The sequence below is a fragment of the Orycteropus afer genome, unplaced genomic scaffold (assembly GCF_000298275.1).
Source record: "Orycteropus afer afer isolate SDZICR_OR568_19922 unplaced genomic scaffold, OryAfe1.0 scaffold00018, whole genome shotgun sequence".
NCBI classification, from domain to species: Eukaryota; Metazoa; Chordata; class Mammalia; order Tubulidentata; family Orycteropodidae; genus Orycteropus; species Orycteropus afer.
Window position 1 is genome coordinate 19,973,480 of NW_006921605.1, and position 20,184 is coordinate 19,993,663.

Sequence of the window (20,184 nt, forward strand, 5' to 3'; positions counted from 1 at the left end):
CCCCCCAAAAAAAAAAAAAAAAACCTGTCCTTCCATACATGCAGGCAGCAAAAATCTAGAACCATGAAAAAAAAAAAAAAAAAAACCTGTCCTTCCATACATGCAGGCAGCAAAAATCTAGAACCATGTTGTCCAATACATTGGCCCGTAGCCACATGTGGCTATTTAAGTTTAAATTAAAATAAAATAAAATTAAAAATGCAATCCTTCTGAACTTTAAATTCTCAACCAATCCAGGCTTACTGGACTCATTGAGACTGGAGAAATCCCCAAAACTATTGCCCTGAGATTCTGTTTAAACCTTGAACGGAAATTATCCCCTGAACTCACCTTTTAACTAAATAGCAGTTTAGCTCAAAAAGTAAAGAATTTCACCCTTGAGAACAGTGCACTTCTAAAAATTATCCCTATGAGACCAAATGGACAAGTTACTCTAAAGCATAGATGAGCTGTTTGGGGTGCAGTGAGTCTAAATAAATGGGAATGGAACAAATAGAAGAGAAATGATGATAAGAATGTTGAAACTAGCTGAAAAATGTAACCAATATCACTGGACATTGTGTGTAGAAATTGTTGACTGGGAGCCTGTTTGCTGTGTATACTTCCATGAAAAATACAATAAAATGTATTTTTTAACAAAATTCAACTCTTCAGTCACACTAGTGTCATTTCGCATGCTCAGGAGTGATTAGTGGCTACCATCTTGGACCATGCAGATATAGAACAATTTCCACTGTTGCAGAAAATTCTGTCAAATGGTTCTGCTGTAGATTATTTGTTGTTGTTGTTGTTTGCCGTCGAGTCAGCCCCGACTCATAGCGACCCCTCCTTGGGTTTCCGAGGCAGTATCACTACGGAAGTAGATTGCCCAACCTTCCTTCCTTCCGAGGAGTGGCTGGTGGGTTTGAACCGCCAGCCTTCTGGTGAGCAGTCAAGTGCCTTAGGCACTATGCTACCAGAGCTCCTGCTGTAGATTATAGTCAAGGCCAAAAAACAAAACAAAATAAGACTCCATCAGCCAGAAAGGAGTTTGGGGTCAGCATAATCCACACTGTTTTGCATACAGCAGGTCCTTGCAAATGTTAACTCTCTAGTGATTCAGCTGTCTGCCAGGGCTGCCTCCATTTGCATTTTGTGTTCTAGGACCTGTGTTTGTTTGCATGGCCTATTTATTCAGCCTGTCCTGTCTGTGAAACCATCAGCTTCTCTTTCAAAGAGGGTGTTAACCCACTGACATCCTTAATGGTGTTGTGAAAGCAGCCAAGGCTCAGGACACAGCATGTACGTTCTATGAGTCATATTTTTTCACTTTTTCTAACTTCTGCTTGTTCATTGTCAGATCCCCTTTGGCCTGGGCCTCGAGTCTTTCTGGCCCCAGGCCTGTGTTGATGAGGCAAGTCACACACGTACATGCTGGTTCTAACTGCCAGAGGGCTCCACCCTGAGAGGCTGAGTCATCTACAACACCTGGAGAGGTGTTTGTCACAGCCGCCCTCTTGACTCCAGCTCAGATTCTGCACCCTCAAGGTGTACCCGAGATTCGTCATGGAGGGGGAATTGCAGCCCACAATTGATGAGTGTAGCTCTGTGGGAATTTGTTTCCCATTTTAGCTGTTCATTTGCTCACCATGGCATGTCCCACAAGCCCCTCTGACTCAAGACACTGAATGCATCATCTTCCCTCAAACTGGTTCCTTTTCCTGAATTTCTAATTTCTGCCCAAATCAGAATTCTAGAGATTATCTTAGACTCCTTCCCCTCCTACTCATATTCCATGGCAATCAGACACCAAAGCCTGACTCTCTTATCTCCTCTCTCTGGAATCTGTCCACCATCCCCTCCCTTTTTTTTTTTTGGCTTGGATTGTAATAAGATTCATTTAGTTTTACCTTCATCTCACCCCTCCAGCCAGACTTCTAGATTGCTATAAGAGTGATCCCTCTAGAAGCAAATTGAATCATGTCATTCTCTTAAAAATTCTTTAGTGGTTCCTCATGGTTTTGGGGATCAAGTTAAAACACCTTAGCAAGGTATCAAGGCCCTTTTTTGGCCTGTACCCACACACCTCCCCAACTTCATCTGGCCAACCATTGTGCATCCTCAACTCTGAGCACACATTCTCAGGAGGAGTTTCTAGGGGTTCTGCTAGGGAGGCGGTCAAGTGACTTTGCTTTTGTTCTTCCTTTGTATTCCCATAACTCCCCAGGCTCAATTCCACCACTGGGTAGATTTTCCTGTTTTCCTCTTCCTGTTAAGCTGGGAGCTCCTCAAGAGCAGGCATTGTTTATTGTTGTATCTGCAGTGCCTAGCACACAATAGTAGCTTAGTAAGGGTTTGAGGGCTGACAACTACAAGAATATTTTAAGGATCTGCACATGTTCAAAGTCATAGCTATAACCATACAGCCAGAATAAGGATTCTCACCCTAAAAGGGACAGTTGAAAGGTGCAAAAAGGGGGTATGAAAGGTACAAAGGGGGCGTGGGGGAGGCATTGTCTAATTTCCTCTAACTTCACAAAGGGGGACGAGGATCACCATCAACATCAACAGCCCAAGGCTGATTCCTATGAGGCAGAGGTCAGACATTCCGCCACCCTCCAACTCCACCCCCCCCAATTCTGACACCAACAGCTCTCGCGTGGCCCTCTCTACTTCTCTGCTGGGTTCAATAATTCATTGCAGTGGCCACACAGAACTTACAGACAATACTCATGATTATGGGGTTTGGTAGGGAAGTAATAGGCTACAATTCAGGATGAGAAACAAGTCAGGATACAGTTCTTCCATCAGGACAATCTCTTCTCACCATACCATAGGCATGCTTCTCCCTGGTCTCGGTCTCTCAGCCCTGTGGCCCTGTGACCTCTGCCCTGGTGGACAAATGTTACAAAGCTCTTTTAGCTCTGCTGATAGGTGCCCAGAGAGACACCCCACTCTCCCAGCAAGCTCTTGCCCCAAGGCACTCAGCTTTCTTGCTCTGTGGCCTGGAAGCCTGCTGCTCTGTCTCGTGAGTATGGTTCTGCTGCTTCTGCTGCCACTGTTTCTCTGCTGTTTCTTCTCGTCTTTCGCCATCTCTCCCCATCTCTTGCCATCTCAGCAAAGTGTTAGGGTTCTCTGTCTCCTGGGTCGAAGAGGTTCAGCGTAGGAATCTCACGTCCAGATGATATGCTCTGCTCCTGGCTTTTCTTTCTTGATGGTAGCAAGAATCCCCTTTCTGCCTCTGGGATGGTTCATTTCAAACCTAGTGAGATGGCAAAACTGGCCAATCCCCGCATTAGGGTTCCATACATATTATTTACATGGTCCCACCCCTACAAGTGTGCTGGGCACCTTATTTACCTTATTAGCAAGCTATCCAATCCCCTTGGTGGACCATAAGCACCTCACTTTTGCAGAGTCCCACCCAGTCATCTGGTGGGAGTCATAAAGACCAGGACTAGAAAGGCCATAATAAGTATTTCATTGCAATCTAAAAGGGAATAATACTAGTTGTGGTGGCTAATACTCTCTGACCCTCTTTGAAATTACAGGAGGAGATAGCAGTGTGGCACAGCTGTCTATTGCAATGACTCGCTTGGGCTTGAAGGTAGGTTGGTTGATGTTGATCAACCATCAGGAAAGCCCTGAACTGGTGGTGACCAGAGTGACCAGCTAAAGAGAGCTTTCTTCTCTGGCACACCTCTCTGCAGAAAGACAGATGGCTTCTTTACAACACTGAGTACTTTGAGTACTTTTTGTCAGAGGTGGGCAAAAACACAAAGACATTACAACAGCTCGGTTATAGCTCTCAGTGAACAGAAGAAGTTCAGAATGGCCAGAAGTTGACCCAGGAGTCACTCATACTTTGTAATGGAGGTCGTTTTGTGGTTGAACATTCTGCCTGATAACTCACCAGACCAATGTGGGTATTTCTTTTATGATTAGATCATAGATTGATTAGAATACCTGGTGTGCAGGCCCCTCTGAAGGCAAGTCAGGGGGCTAGAGATCTTCACCAGCTTCATGGAGCAAAGGAATGATAACTGTATCTTCGGTAAAGACGGCAGGGCCTTGTTTCTCCTTCATTTCTGTTCTTTGTCTGTGTTCCACTAGGTAATTTTAAATGGGGCATGGCAGTAAAATGGGGCAACTGTCAGTTTAAATTGCAGCTGCTTCCAGAATGCTGTCCTGCCTTTTTGACAGATAAGCAAGACAGCCTCAAGTCACTCCTTCTACCAGGGTGATTGTGCCATGGGGCTGGGTGACACAAACGCCAATTGCTATCCCAGCTCAGTGAGACTGTTGGTACTGAGAACTGGTGACCTCTGACCCCAAGAGATTCCTGTGTTAATTGGATTTTAGCAGCTCAGAAATTGCATGAGAGAAGGTTATAATAAAGTGGCTTTCTTCCATTGTATGTACTGCTGTGGATTTCAGTGTACTACAGTTTATTAAAATTTCCTACTTTAAAAATAGTTCTCATTCAGTTTTAAAACCAAAAAGCTTGTTAAAAAACTAATTAAAATTCAGACATCACAATTGTAAAAATTTTCTGTTGTGAGATATTATCCAAGGATTTACCTGCATTCAATATATTTTATAACACACAGCATTTTATCCCAAAACTTTCCATGTTTTCTTTCTGTATTACTCTATTTCATAAGAAATTATAAAACATTTGAGTTCCAGACACTGTAGGTGCTATGGGGTTTTAGTAATGAATCAGCCATGTCCCTGCCCTCAGGTAGTTTACAGAGTTGGTGAAATAAGACATATATGAATGGCTGCAGTTTAAGACATTATCTGATGAATGTAATAAAGAGGCAAGGGAAAACCTGAAGAGATGGAGATTTGAAGCTGAAGCTGGGCCTAAGGTGATGATGGGCAGGATTTGGAGAGCAGAGGTAGGTAGGACATAACAGTGGAAGAGATAGCCTAAGTCAAGGAAGAGATGGGCACATTTGGGGCATGGTGAGTGGTCCAGTCTCCCAGCAGCATGCAGAATGGGCATCAGACCCTTCTCTAGAGCTCCCCTCCCTCTTTTGCCATAGAGAAGCCTGGTTCTTCCCAGATGCTCCTGCTCTTTACGCCCTCTCCAGGGTGGTTGTTCATATCCCTCCCACCACCTGCCTCAGGATCAGGAAGCTGCAGGTACCCTTTTGCTCCCCAATTCTACTCCCAGACCACTGTTCCCCAGCCTCTGTTGAAGATACTCGCCCATTCAGGCTTATGCTGTTCTACTGCACCATCTTTTACCCCTCATCATTCTTGTCCTTCATAAGGGCCACTCTGCCTTATTCAGTAAAAACTCTGGCAGGTTTCTTTCTGCCACTCCATCTCCTGATCTTCTGCCACAATCCTAAGCAACTTCAGCATCCACGTGGACAGTCCAGCCATACCCTGGCTTCTTAGTTCCTGATGCATCTCAAGTGCTCTCCTCCGTTTCACTCTGCAACCCCTCCCATGGCACATACTGGACCTTGTCATCCTTCGAAAGGACCCCAAAAGCCTTCCAGGTCTCCTGCTCAACCACTTCTTCTGTGACGTTTCTTCCACCTGGAGAACCTCTGGTCCATTTATTCCTCTGCCTTCACCCTATCATTGCCCTTTCTTATACTCACTTCCTTCCTAAGCAGCCTAAATTCTGTGCTTGATCCTTTAGTAATTGCCTTGCCCCTGTGTCTTTTTCTCCCTCTGCCCACTCAGTCTTTGGACCTGCATCCAGGCCACTGGTAAAGTCTCCCAACTTTGAAAAATGGTGTTCTGAAAGTTCATGGCCACCAGTCTCAACTAGGCCCTCAATGCTGCCCAGTTTCTTTGGTCAACTCTCCCTTCCACTTCAAATCTTTCTTTTCCCTGATCTTCAGTCCTTCCTCTCTCTCTTCCACCCTGTTCCGTAATGGTCCTCATACGAGAAATTCTTAGCTTACTGTTACTTAGCTCACCATCTCCTTCCTTCTGCAACATCCTGTCCTCAGTCCCATCCGTGAGCAACCTCTCCACTGTGCTTGGGATTCCCCACCACCACCACTGCCACTTACTCTTCTCAGAAGCCCGACCCCATCCATCATCCTTTCTCTGCCTGTATCTCGACCTCTCTGCAGAAGAGCCTTCCTATCAACATTTAATCATGATCTAAGGTCTCCCTCAAAAAAAAAAGAAAAAGAAAGAACAGAACAGCCCTTCCTTGATCCCACATCCCCCTCCACTTACTTCTTTTTCATAGCCAAAATTCTCAAAAGAATTGTTTGCACTGACTGACTCCACTTCCCCACCTCCTACTCACTTCTCAACCCACTCCAATCTGTCTTCCACGCTCATCATTCCGCAGAAATGGCTCTTCATCAGAGGACTTCTGTGTCTCTGCTGCAATGGGTCCTTTCCAGTCCTCCTTGAGCTTGACCCCTGGGCAGCCTCTGCCTTGCTTGGCCTCTCCCTTCTCCTGGAAATACTGCCTCCCTGAGCTTCTGTGACACCACAGTATTCTCCTGGGCTCCTCCTCCTCTCTGGATGCTGCTTCCCGTTCCCCACTGCAAACTCACGCTCCTTAACTCAGGCTTTGAATCCTGGAATTCTTCGAGGTTTTACTCTCTTCTTGCTCTGTACCAGGAGTTTTAAATCTATTTCTGTGCCACGGACCTCTTTGGCAGCATGGTAAACCCTCTGGATCCCTTTCTCAGAACGTTTTTTAATACATAAAATAAGATACATAAGATTTCAAAGAAAACCAATTTTATTGAAATACTGTCATCAAAATATTTTTAGAAATTTGTGATTCGGTAATATATGTGATTCTTTATTAACACATTAAATAACAAGTGATGGGCGTAAAGGATATTTTGAGACATCTGCGACAAGTTTAATGAGATGTGAAAATATCTGTGATTTCAATTGGTGACAAAATCACAGGTACTGCTAATACTAGTGTGGTTTGTTGCCTGCATTCATAAATGAAAGATAGGCTTAAATTCCATCTGGAGGTTATGGAAAATAAAGGTAATTTTTCCCCCCATCCAAGTCCATCCTTCTACCCAAGAAGCCTGCTCTCTACATTCTCCTCAGATATGCTAATCTACTTCCAAGACTTTAACTGCCATTGGCTCCCAAATTTACGTTTCCAACCCAGGCCTCTCTTCTGATCTCCAGATCTGAATATCCAACTTTTACTCAGTATCTCTGCTTGGATGTCTCAAAGATACCTCAAAGCATCAACATATCTGAAACTAAAGTTCTTGGCCTGCTCCTTCATTCTTCTTTATGTATGATATCATCAAAATCTTAGAAAATTTCCCTGAGACTTGCTCTCCATCCCTCCTCCCTCATATTTATCAACAAGTCCTATGAATTTTACCTCCTAACTATCTTTTTGGGAGCTCTGGTAGCATAATGCCTAAGGCATTTGACTGCTAACCAAAAGGCTGGAGGTTCAAACCCACTAGCCACTCCTCAGAAGGAAGGCTGGGCAATCTACTTCTGTAATGATACTGCCTCAGAAACCCAAGGAGGGGTTGCTATGAGTTGGGGCCAACTCGACAGCACATAACAACAACAACAACAACAAATATCTTTTTAATCCATCCATCTGTGTCTTCTTCTCTGCCATCACCTAGTCAAGTTATTGAAAGGCCAACTAATAAGGCTCTCCACTCCCATCCCGTTTTCTGTACCACCAACCAAACCAGTTTCCATCAAGCCCATTCCAACTCATCCACCTCCTTGTTTGTCAGAGGAAAATTGTGCTCCACAGGGTTTTCAGCGACTGAATTTTGGAAATAGGTCACTATGCATTTCTTCCTAGTCTGTCTTAGTCTGGAAGCTCTGCTGAATCTGTCCACTTGGGGAGGACCTTGCTTGTATTTGAAACACTGGTGTCATAACTTGTAGCATCATAACTACATGTAAGCCACTATAGTATGACAAACTGACAAGACACTTGGTGGGCATATACATATATGTTAGGGTGGTGTTTGCTGCTGTAACAAAGTGATCAAAAATGTGATGACTCAATCAATATAGAATTTTTATTTCTGCACATATGACAGTCCAGATTGGGAACCCTCTACTCAGACTCTCAAGAACTTAGGCCAATGAATGGTTCTTCCATCTTCAAAATTATTGTCACTCTGGTTCACAGGAAGGGGAAAAGGAAAGTACAAGGCCAGAGATTTTTCTCTGAAGCAGGCTGCATGCATGGCTTTAGCTCTCACACCATTTGTGAAAGCTTCATCCTATGGCCACACCTAGTTGCAGGGGAGGCTGAGAAATTGAGTCCAAAGTGTGCAGTCACATCAACTCTTACCTCTTTAAAAGAAGGGATTTTGGTGGAAAGCTAGTAGTCTCCATCACTTAGTCACTAAAAAAGATGTGAAAGAATACACAGCAAGCTACTAACAATTTTATTAAAAGGTCAACGAATTTATGAATGTTTTAAATTTTCTTTCTTTATGCTTGTCTTTATTTTTCCATTACAAGCATGAATTTCTTTAGTAATAAAGCAAAGAATTAAAATTTACAAAAATAAACAAATACAACTACAAAGAGATTATTTCACTGGCAACTTTTTGGGATGACCTGTTTCCTGAAGGAAACATTCAGCATAAATGTCAAATGCCACTTTAACATACTTCTACCCAGAAACCTTCAGCTGGACCCCTTTCTCTATCACATTGACTCTCAGAGACCCTCACAGTCTGACCCCACCCTGCCATCCAGCTTTATTTCTTACCTCTCCTCCCCACACTCGCTGTTCTGGCAATCACCTCACTGTTCTAGAATCAAGCATGCTCATCACTACATCTATATCTTGGCTCCTGCGTGGCTTCCAGCCTAGCCACGTCCTACTCATCCATCAAGTCTCATTATACATTACTTCCTTCAGGAAGCTGCTCTTGACTTTTCACCTTTTCTTGGAAGTTTTTATGGGCTTTAGAATTGGTGCCACCCAATGTGTCACTTAATTACTTGTTGTTTCTCATTTGCTAGTATGGCATAGGCATGAATTTTGTCTCTCCACTGCAAGTGGCTGCTTTTTAGATCCCTTTATAGTGCCTAGCAGGGCCTAGTAGATGTGGACAGTACTTCTCAGTTGATTCCCATGTTTTATGGTCTATTATTTTGGGTAGGAGGCTTTATCCTGGATGACCTGCATTTGATGGCCAGGCCTTCCATGTTCTTCAGATGTTCCTCTCAGCTAAAAGGGAAACATGAATTTGAAGAAAGGAGGAAAGAAAAAATACACTGTTGCAAAAAAACATACCTGAAAAATAAACTTGAAGCCAGTCTCAAGTTGCTGCTAACCACTCTATTTTAGTGTTCAAATTCAAAACTCCAACAACTGTTTGACAATATACTACTTATTCCTTACCTACTATCTATCACACAGAACTACAGAGAGCATCTTATGTATAGGTGTCCCCACTATCAAAAAACCGAAAATATGAAAATGTGTGGTTATCACCCATGTAAACTGGGCAGTGATTTCTGCAGCATGTAAGGGATTAATCTGTATTATAAAAAATTTCTAGTGTCAGAAAATATGTTGTGGTTCAGCAAATTAATATGACCCTTGTAGCCATGATCCTGTGACACCCACGAAGTAATTGGGTGGGACTATGCAAATAAGGTGTTTGTGGCCCACCTAGGGGATTAGATAGCCTGCTAATGCAAATAAGATGCATGCAACTCTTGTGGGGGTGGGACCATGTAAATAAGGTGTATCCTAAGGAAGGGATTGGTCATTTTTGCCATCCTATTAGGCTTAAAATGAGCCAATCCCAGAGGCTAGGAAGGGGACCTCACTACCATCAAGAAGAGTGAGGAGCAGAGCATGTCCTTTGGACCTAGGGTCTCTGCACTGAGAACCTCTTAGACCCAGGAGACAGACAGAGCTGTAACACTGAAGACAGCAAGAGATGGCACAGGAGCAGTGAGAATGGCAGCAAACACAGCAGAGTCCAGTAGCAAAGAAACAGTGGTAGCAGAACCAGGGGACTGGCATGAGATGGCGTGGTGGGCTTCCTGGCCCACAGAGTGAGAAAGCTGACCAACCACCTTCAGGCAGGAGGCTTCCTGGCAAAGTGGCATGCTTCTGGCCACTTGTTGGCAGAGCTAAAGAGCTTTGTAACACTTGCCCAAGCAGGACAGAGGCCAGGCCGAGGGCCACGAGCCAAGAGAGAGGCCTGTCTGCAGGCATAGCCAAGAAGGAGCTGTCCTGGTTGAAAAACTGTATCCTAAATTATAAGCCAATTACTATAATGAAATGTGCAAAGACCTAGAGTTAGAAAACCAAAAGGGAAGAACACACTCAGCATTTCTCAAGCTGAAAGAATTGAAAAAATTTAAGCCTTGAGTTGCAATATTGAAAGATTCTATGGACAAAATAATGAATGATGCAGGAAACATCAAAAGAAGATGGCAGGAATACACAGAGTCACTGTACCAAAGAGAACTGGCCGATCTTCATCCATTTCAGGAGGTGGCATATGATCTAGAACCAATGGTATTGAAGGAGGAAGTTGAACTGCAGTGAAGGAATTGGCAAAGAACAAGGCTCCAAGAATTGACGGAATACCCATTGAGATATTTCAACAAACGGATGCCGCACTGGAGGCACTCACTCGGTTATGCCAAGAGATTTGGAAGACAGCTATCTGGCTAACTGACTGGGAGAGATCCATATTTGTACCCATTCCAAAGAAAGGTGATCTCACAGAATGTGGAAATTATCAAACAATATCATTAATATTGCACGCAAGCAAGATCTTACTGAAGATAATTCAAAAACGGTTGCAGCAGTATATTGATAGAGAACTTCCAGAGGTGCAAGCTGGATTCAGAAGAGGACGTGGAACAAGGGATATCATCCAAAATGCTCCTTGGAAGTGAGAATGGCCAGACTTCATCTCAATTACTTTGGTCATGTGTCAGAAGGGACCATTCCCTGGAGAAGAATGCCATGCTTGGTAAGGTGGAGGGTCAACAAAATAGGACAAGGCCTTCAACGAGATGGATTGACATGGTGGCTGTGACAATGGGCTCAAGTATAGCAGGGATTGTGGAGCTGGCGTGGGATTGGGCGGTGTTTCATTCTGCTGTGCATGGGGTCGCTATGAGTTGGAAACAGCTTGACAGCACCTAACAACAACAACAACAACAACAACAAATTATAACCTGTTACTTCCCTAATAAACCCATAGCAGTGAGTATGGTCTGTGAGTGTGTGTGACCATTGCCACAGACTATCAAACCCAGCAGAGAAGTAGAGAGTGCCATGAGAGGGACCAGCTGGTGTCAGAATTGGTAAAAAGGTTGGAGAGGGGAGGTATGTCTGACCTCCACCTCACAGAATCAGCTCTGAGCTGGTGGTCATCTTGATTCTCTCTCCTCCTTGTGAAGTTAGATGAGGAAGTCTGAGGCTGCTGCACTATTTTAACACATGCCATTTCAGTAGCTTGCAGCTCTAGGTTCATCCAGTGGCCATTCCGTAGTGGGAGCAATGGTAATCGTGAAGCCGGTTCTAAAATTCCACATGCCTGTCCTTCAGAGAGCAAACCAATGGTGATCAAATTTCATGGAGACTTTAGTCACTGAGTCCACTGTTGCTCTCATGTCAGGTTCTTGTGCTAGGTCATCCCAACTTACTAGCAGGAATGTCAAAGAGAAGGCAGGCAGCAGAGAGTTTTCTACAGAAGTCATTGGTAGAGACAGGTACCCATGATATTTATGTACATAGCAGCCCAACTGACTCTTAAAAGCATCTTCTGGCAAGATGGAGAGCAAGGACTTTTATTGCTGATCCTGATTTCATTCTGCCTCATCTGACAGCCACCTCTTCAGGTGGGAGAGACAAATGAACTTAGCAGCAGTTTGAGTCTCAGGTGCATGGTACCTGAGTCTAAAAAAACAAGGTGACTTATCTCTCCTGTTCTTTGTTGAATCTTCAAGTCTAGAATTCTGGTGAAATCAAAACTGCCCTGAACACGTGAAGGACTTTACTACTATTATAATTTTTTCTAGACCAGAGCAGGTTTAGCCTTTTGCTACATCAACACTCGGTAGAGAACATAATTTATATCTTTCGAATACACAAGGGTATCTATCATATCCAGAATGCCATTGATGCAAAACCAAAACCAAAACCAAAACCAAACTCACTGTCATCGAGTCAGTTCTGACTCATAGTGATCCCCATTGGGTTTCCAAGGCTGTAAATTGTTACAGAAGTAGATTGCCTCATCTTCTTCCTACAGAGCAGCTGTGGGTTTGAACCACTGGCCTCTGGTTAGTAGTCAAATGTCTTACCCACTATACCACCAGAGCTTCTTCTATTGATACAAGCAGCCTCAGTTCCTTCAGGTAGTGTTTGTGTTTGAGGCACAGCTTGGCTGCTGACTTTGGGGACAGCCCTCTGAAGGTTCTCCTGTGCACCACAGGCCCTCGTCACCCTTCCCATGTTGTCACTGTTTAAACATCGAGGCTCACTGCCTCGATCACACTCGTTCATAATCCCACAAGACTAAATTTATTTCAGATGTAACAAACACACAAGCTCTCTGACACCTTGCTGACACTACTCTTTGTCTCTTCCCTCATTTTCATAGCAATTGTGCCTTATGTCCTAATATCCACTCAGCTCAGCCTTTTCTCACATGGCACATGGCAAAATGGATTTGGTATATATCAACCAGAATAGTAGCATATCTTAGGGAGGTAGGAGGTGGGGTTGCATACCAGTTGAGAACTAATTTCTTGGGTCTCAGCCAAGAGATGGAAAATAATTTCAAGTTCTTTTATCCCTAACTACTTTAACTTCCTTGCTCTCCTGAACATGTCTGTTCATTGTCATTTCAAATGCAACATTGTTAGGTCCCAGTTTAAAAACCTAGTCATTTGATAAGGTGAACACTTTTGCTCATACAGTACTACATTGTCAGTGATGGCAAACATTGATCTACAGGTGGATAGATGGATAGACAGGGAAAGTGTGCCCATGACCATGTATAGGGTTGGCAGATAATGTTTATACAAGTGTATTTGTATGTTCTATAAGAATTTCTAGGTATATAGTAGAGCTGACAGGGGATAAGGTTGTAGTCACTTCTTGGTCACCACCAGCTACCCAGAGAGAGCAAGTTGGACCTGTGGGCTCGGGACCATAGTTGCAGGGGACATCAAGCTCAATTGGCATAACATACTACACAAAACCTTGTTCCACATCCTACTTTGGCAAGTAGTGACTGGGATCTTAAAAGCTTTAAAGTGGCCATCTAGATACAATGACAGGTCTCTCCTTGATGAAAGCAAAGAAGAATGAAGAAAGTCAAAGATGCATGGAAACAATTAGTCCAAGGGACTGGTATACCATGTGATCCTCAGCCTATATGACTATGAGACCAGAAGAACTAGATGGTGCCCAGCTACCACTGTCAACCATTCAGAGGGGGATCTATGTAGGAGATCCTGGATAGTGGGAGAACAATGTGGAACAAAACTCAAACTCATTAAAAAAAAAAGGGGAGGGGCAGGTCTGATAGAGCATGGTAGAACCCCTGAGACTATGGCCCCTAGCTGCCCTGGAATTGAACCCACTCCTGTGGCTTCTAGCCAAACAAATAACAGGCATATGAGCTGAACATTTACAATTAGGTAGATACAGTCCTCAGAGAGAACAATCATGGGAGAATAGAAGGGCTGTGTATGTACAGGGAGACAGCTCAGGGGGCAGGAGTGCATGGGAGGAAAGGGCACAGGGAAAAGGTAACTATGGGGAAGAAGTGGGAGGAGAGCTGTTGCATTATGGGAGATTGCAGTCAATGTCATGAGACAAAGTGTATGTGAACTGCTGTATGGAAGATGAATTTACTCTGTAAAATTTCACCCAAATTAAAAAAAAAAAAAAACCTAGTGATTCTCCTGTTGTTGAAGAAACACATTGCACCTCCTAGCCTTTGTGTCTCCATCTCCCAAGAGGTCTAACTAGAACTGTTACAATGTTACTAAGTCCTTACTACACTACCCAATGACATTTGCCTTCCCTGAATGTAAGTGTCTTCTCTTCCCAGAGTGAGTCTTTGAACTTTTGAGAGAGGCTAGTCCTGGGCAACAGTAGCAACTCTGCTTTATTATGTACGATATCAGGAGAGCAAGTTGGAGATCTTTGGCAAATGTTAAATATAAAAATAATATTCCATAAAGTATTAATTTCAATGGTAACTTCTTCTGGTTAACCTGGCATTAATAGGACTTTCTCAGCAAATTCTCAATAGAGAATTTAAAGTCTACTCATATATCATGTAAGTTTTCTTTTTAATGTCATATAGGCTTTGATTGTGAAAGATAGAGTTGATTTCCTTCCCCCAAAGGAATAGCAGCATGCTGTTGCCTCCACCTCCACGTGACATTTCAACCTATGAACATATGGGAGACGAAATGAAAATTTTAATTACTGTTCAAAATTACAAGTGGAAAAAGCACAGTTTAAAAATAAACCTTAAATAAAAATAGTTTCATTATTCTTGTTTGATAATCTCTAAATGGTGTTATTTATTTGCCATTTACTGTGTAAAAAAATTGTACCATATTTTCTTAAGACTAGATAAATTTCAAGCCATTATTTGTAAGATTATCATAAATTATATAGCCTTAAGAAGAAACTGAGAGTCGGGTATAAGAACCGACCCAGCTCTCCATTCATGGCTCTCTGGGATAGATGAAATCCAATGGAACTTTTTAATTGGAGCTTTTGGTTTCAGTTTCAGAAGTGCTCAGTAATTAGCTAGTCAGTTTTGTTAAATGGCTGAACATGAATTAATGACTAAATATAAAAGCTAACACTTACGTGGCACTTATTACGTGTCCAGTACTCTTCTAAGTGGTATCTATACAAACAACAAAAAGGTAGATACTATTGTTGTTGTTGTTATGTGCTGTCAAGTTGGACCCGCCTCATAGCGACCCCTCCTAGGGTTTCCGAGGTGGTATCACTACGGAAGTAGATTGCCCAACCTTCCTTCTGAGGAGTGGCTGGTGGGTTTGAATTGCCAGCCTTCTGGTTAGAAGTCAAGTGCCTTAATCACTACGCTACCAGAGCTCCTATGCTACTATTGTTGAAGGATAAGAAAATTTGAGACAGAGAGATTAATGACCCATTGTCACATATGGAAGAGCCAAGTGATTCACTCCCAGGGAGTCTTAAATACCACATGTTCATGGCAGAATGAACTTCTACCCTGTGTTGTTGTTGTTGTTGTTGTTGTTATGTGCCATCGAATCAGACCTGATTCATAGCGACCCTTCCTTGGGTTGCCGAGGCAGTATCGCTACGGAAGTAGATTGCCCAACCTTCCTTCCGAGGAATGGCTGGTGGGTTTGAACCGCCATCCTTCTGCTGGGAGAGGGTAATATGACTGGTTTCCATGAAGGAGGATAGTTGTTTGAGAACATGAGACAACATGAAGAAAGATGCATGATGTTTAAATGATTTGTTTAAGAATACTCAATAAGGCAAGCAAGAAAAGATTCAGTAACACATGCTTAAGCACTGTAGTTCTTCTCACTGTGGCTTTAGTTTCCAACTGAGGAAGCATTCACTTACAGCTATAATTTCTAGACTCTTAAGAATGGTTGCCACCTGGCAATAAGGTTGATGGCTCTACCCAGGAGCCTGAATAAAATGTGCAATCCCATACTTTGTTGTTGTTGTTGTTAGGTGCCGTCAAGTCATCTCCGACTCATGACCTCGTGTACAGCAGAATGAAACACTGCCTGGTCCATACATTAACCAAACCAAAAACACTGCTGTCAAGTAGAGTCCAACTCATAGTGACCACACAGCACAGCGTAGAACTGTCGCACAGGGTTTCCAAAGCTGTAATCTTTTCCAGAAGTGGGCTACTGCAGCTTTCTCTAAGGGAGCAGCTGGTGGGTGGAAACACCGACCTTTTGGTTGACAGCAGAGCCCATTGCACCACCAGGGCTCCTTAAACATGGGTTACCACCCAATAAAGAGTCTCTTCACTAACCCCTCCCAACTCACCACTGCCTAGGGGCAAGCAGAGGATTCCAGCCACTGGGGGTGATGGGGATGGACCCACATTAACATTAGCAGACATCTGCTCCTGATGCTGTTGCCACAGGTGCCAGTAACCTTAGCACAGAACATCTTTCCTGCCTCTTTGCTGACTGAACATGGACCTGAAGAGCAGGGCCTTGTGTGAACAGGCTTCTTCTCCCACTTATGTGAGCTGTTTGTGTTGGGCAATTCACACAAGAAATTCTGTCCCACGCTTACTAATGATGTCTTTGTCCATGCCTTCTAGGATCCAATTATGACGACAATCTGAAGCGTCATAATTAAAATCTGCCCACATTTCCTTTTCTGGGAGTGAAGAACCTATCTCATATTTTAGGAGCTCTGGTAGCGTAGTGCCTAAGGCACTCGACTGCTAACCAGACGGTTGGCAGTTCAAAGCCGTCAGCCACTCCTCGGAAGGAAGATGGGGCAATCTACTTTCCTAGTGATACTGCCTCGGAAACCTAAGGAGGGGTCGCTATGAGTCCGGGTCCGACTCAAGGGCACATAACAACATCTCATATTTTTAAATGACCTAATGTTTCACCTTTGACACCTTAGAAATTTTCAAGGATTTCCATTAAATTCCAGAATCAAGAGGGGAAGGAAGAATAGTGAATATATTATGTACTGTCCTCTTCCTTTCCCTTTATGTTAGTGTGGTCTGTTTTCTGAAAATATACAGAGAAACAATAATTATTTGAAGACTACATCCAGACTCTAAATTATAAACCGTGATTTATCATCTAGAAGGATAATGATCTCTCTATCTGTAGATTTATTCAGACTTCTTTATAGAAGACAGACGCATAGGGGCTTTTTAGAGTTGAGTTTGTCTTAGGTTGTGCCCAATAATTCAGAGCTATTCAGAGTACTTTCCTGAGTCAGCAGCCTGTGAAATGAAAATGCCACAACTGTCAACGGAGAGGATCAGCAAGATCAATACAACTTGCAACAGTTGGGGGAGGGGGCCTGCAGAGGACGTTAACTTAGCATTCCATGTCTGCAAAGGACCACGTTGTCAGAGGACTTTTCATTTTAGGATTAACAGCACTGTAAGGAATCCCTGGTTGGCTCCGTTAAGTGTTCAACTACTAATTGAGAAGTTGGTGTTTCAAACCCACCCAGATGCCTCAGAGGAAAAGACTGGCGATCGGCTTCTGAAAGGTCACTGCCTTGAAAACGCGGTGGAGTGCAGTTCTGCTCTGGAACACATGAGCTGCTATGAGTCAGAACTGACCCCACGGCAAACAGTTTGTCCCCCCCACACCCCCAAGGGATACAAGGTCAGAGAACTTAGGGACAGCTCCCCAGGGTGTTTGTTGCAGAATATGTAACTCTAGCAAATCAGACTAACACCAGGACCTAACACAATTGGAAAAAAAAAAAAAAAACTCATTGCCCGTTGAGTCAGTTCTGACTGATAGCGACGACCCCTCCTTGGGTTTCTGAGGCGGTATCACTACGAAGTAGATTGCCCCACCTTCCTTCAGAGGAGTGGCTGGTGGGTCTGAACCGCCAGCCTTCTGGTGAGCAGTCAAGTGCCTCAGGCGCTACGAAGCTGGATTTAAATCACCCTTTAGGCGCAGGTTTGTGATAGTCATTTATATTGTTTTCAATATAAAATCATTTCTATTGTTTTGGTGAGTATATCAGAACAAAACAAAGCAAACCCAACATTGTGGAGCCAATTCCGACTCGTCGGACCCTATAGCACAAAGCAGAACTGCCTCCTAGGGTTTCCGAGGTTGTAAACCTTTACAGAAAGCACACTGCCACCTCTTTCTCCCACAGGGTGGCTGGTAGGTTCAAACCATCGGCCTTTTGGGTTAGCAGCCATGTGCCTAACCACTGCACCACCAGGGCTCCTTGGTGGGTATAAGTGTGGCAAAGCATAAAACCGTTGAATGCCTGGATGATTTTTATTGCGTATGAGAGGCTGTGCTGGGGTATTCTAACACAGCAGGGATCATATTTGTCCGCCTAGAGATTTATACTGACTTTGTGGAAAACAGGTAAGTAGGAACTTTTAAAAACTGTTATGTTGTACCCCATAATTAGAATATTGTAACTAAGGTCTGATTTACCCAGTTCCCACCACACTGTCTAAATGTTCTTTGCATTGTCAAGTTTATGATGAACTTAAGGGACATTTTACCCCAAAGCAGTTCAAATCACAAACAGCAAAGAACACTAATTGTTTCTCCTATTTTCCTATGTGACTTTGAACATGAGCTGCTCACTGGTCACCCAATTACTTAAGGATCAGAAATGCATTGTTCCCCTGTTGTTCTACAGAGTAGATGCATTCGCTGCTGTTTCCAAGTTGGGATGTCCTGTCGATCAAGTCTCCCTAGCAGAAGGGTATATTTAGCATGGCAGGATGCCCCAGGATTGTTGCTGGAGGGGTCACTCTCTCTGCCTCGTTTTTTTCTCTGTCTACTGAAGGTGACATTCTTGGTCACTGATACTCAGACACCTTTCATTTTCGGTAGAGTTCTGGTGAGGAGGACCTTCATGCCGAACAAAGATTATCTGCCAAGACTTCCTCGGTTAAATGTGATTCCAAACTTCCAGCAATTGATCAAACATCAGTCAAACAGAAACATAAAAGCACCATGACGCCAAAGAAACCAGAGAAAACAGGCCCCAGCAAACCCTCTCCAGGTGAGTATCTGGTTTAAGGAAATGCACAAAATCTCAAATCCCAATGTTGAAAGTAATGAGAACAATCTAACTGGTAGTATTGGGTAAACCTAGTGTTTCTGAAGTAGCTAATTCAGGTTTTAGAAGGTCGCTGGTTATATACAAATGATGACATTAATTTCAGAGTTGACCACCATGCCAAGAAGGTGTGAACTGGGTACGGTGACTCTCTTACCTGCCCAAGTTTTCTGGCCAGTCGCCTGCTTTGGGTGGTACCCACCCAGAATTGCTGCCTTTTCATCTTCTTCACCCTTCATGGGGGATAAAGGCATTTGGCCTCAGGTATCAAGTTTTATGACTCAAGCAAGAGCAGGAGGAGAAGCTTTCAAAAGCATCTGAGTGACATAATTTATAGCTAAGAGAGGGTGAGTAATAAAGCCCTCCAGTTCTGGTTTTGTCCTCTGGGAGAGGATGAACCTTTTGCGCTTTTGGTAAATAATTCACTCTTCAGCCTCCTTTGAAGCGAAGATTAGCCGACTGCTTGAGGCAAGAGTGATTTACTAGTATCCAGAAAACGGATAAATTCAACTCAAAGTTTAGAGTCCCTTGGGCTCATCCGCATCCAAGCCAACATCTGTAGGACAAACTTGAGTCTTCAGAGTTAGGGAAGTAGGTGGAAAGGTCTGCCTTCTGCTCTGTAGAGGAATGAATGGGAATGATCCAGATTAACTGCTGAAGAATTCTTAAAGAACAGGCAATTCATTTCAATCCAAATCACAACTACCTCCTAATCCTAAATATAGGTCCTGTCAGGCAACGCCCTGTCCAGGTAAGTCTTAGTGCATTTCTAGAAGACGGCAACCCTCACTCACATTAACCACCCGTGTTTTACGGCTTTAATGAAATCAAAACCAAACTGACTTCCGACATGATGTCCTTTCAGGCAAAGCCCCAGCCCTTTTTCTTTATTTAATCAGGGAGAAGTATTATCATAGTTAACAGTTACTTGTTTTAAAGACTTTTAGTAGGAACTGGATTTTAACTCAGCCAACTGAGGCGGAAATAGAACAGATAAGGTCACTCCCCAAATATTTCACAATACATGTTATAATTTCATTAAGTTCTGACTGTTTCTAATTGGAAAAATGTAATGTAAGTTTAAATAATGCAACTCCATTCAACTAACAGAATTGCTAGGCTTCTTGCTCACATCAGGAATCTGGGAGCCCTGTGTGCTTTGTCATCTGTGGAGAGCAGTCATCACAATGAACACTATAGGTCCACTCAGTGATTCGGTTTCTCTGATAAATACAGATGTTTTTCAGTCTGAGTAAACTCTGTGTGGAACTTACAACAGTGACAGAAAAGGAAAACCAATTCATTTTCTATTCTATAAAGCATTGAATTTGAAGGATTATCAGACTGGAAAACACTAAGGTGTAGGCAAAAGAGCCAAGTGGGCTCAAATGAGGGGTGGTATCTGTAGCAAA

General features: G+C 43.3%; 1 protein-coding gene across 1 annotated transcript in view; it reads left to right on the forward strand.

Annotated features, from left to right (window-relative positions):
- MARCHF10 (membrane associated ring-CH-type finger 10) overlaps positions 1-20,184 on the forward strand; it is a 95,447-nt gene that overhangs the window by 19,669 nt on the left and 55,594 nt on the right. The window contains exon 3 of the mRNA XM_007959915.1: positions 18,544-18,715. Within this exon, the coding sequence (XP_007958106.1) occupies positions 18,544-18,715 (172 nt within the window). The remainder of the gene's footprint in view (positions 1-18,543; positions 18,716-20,184) is intronic.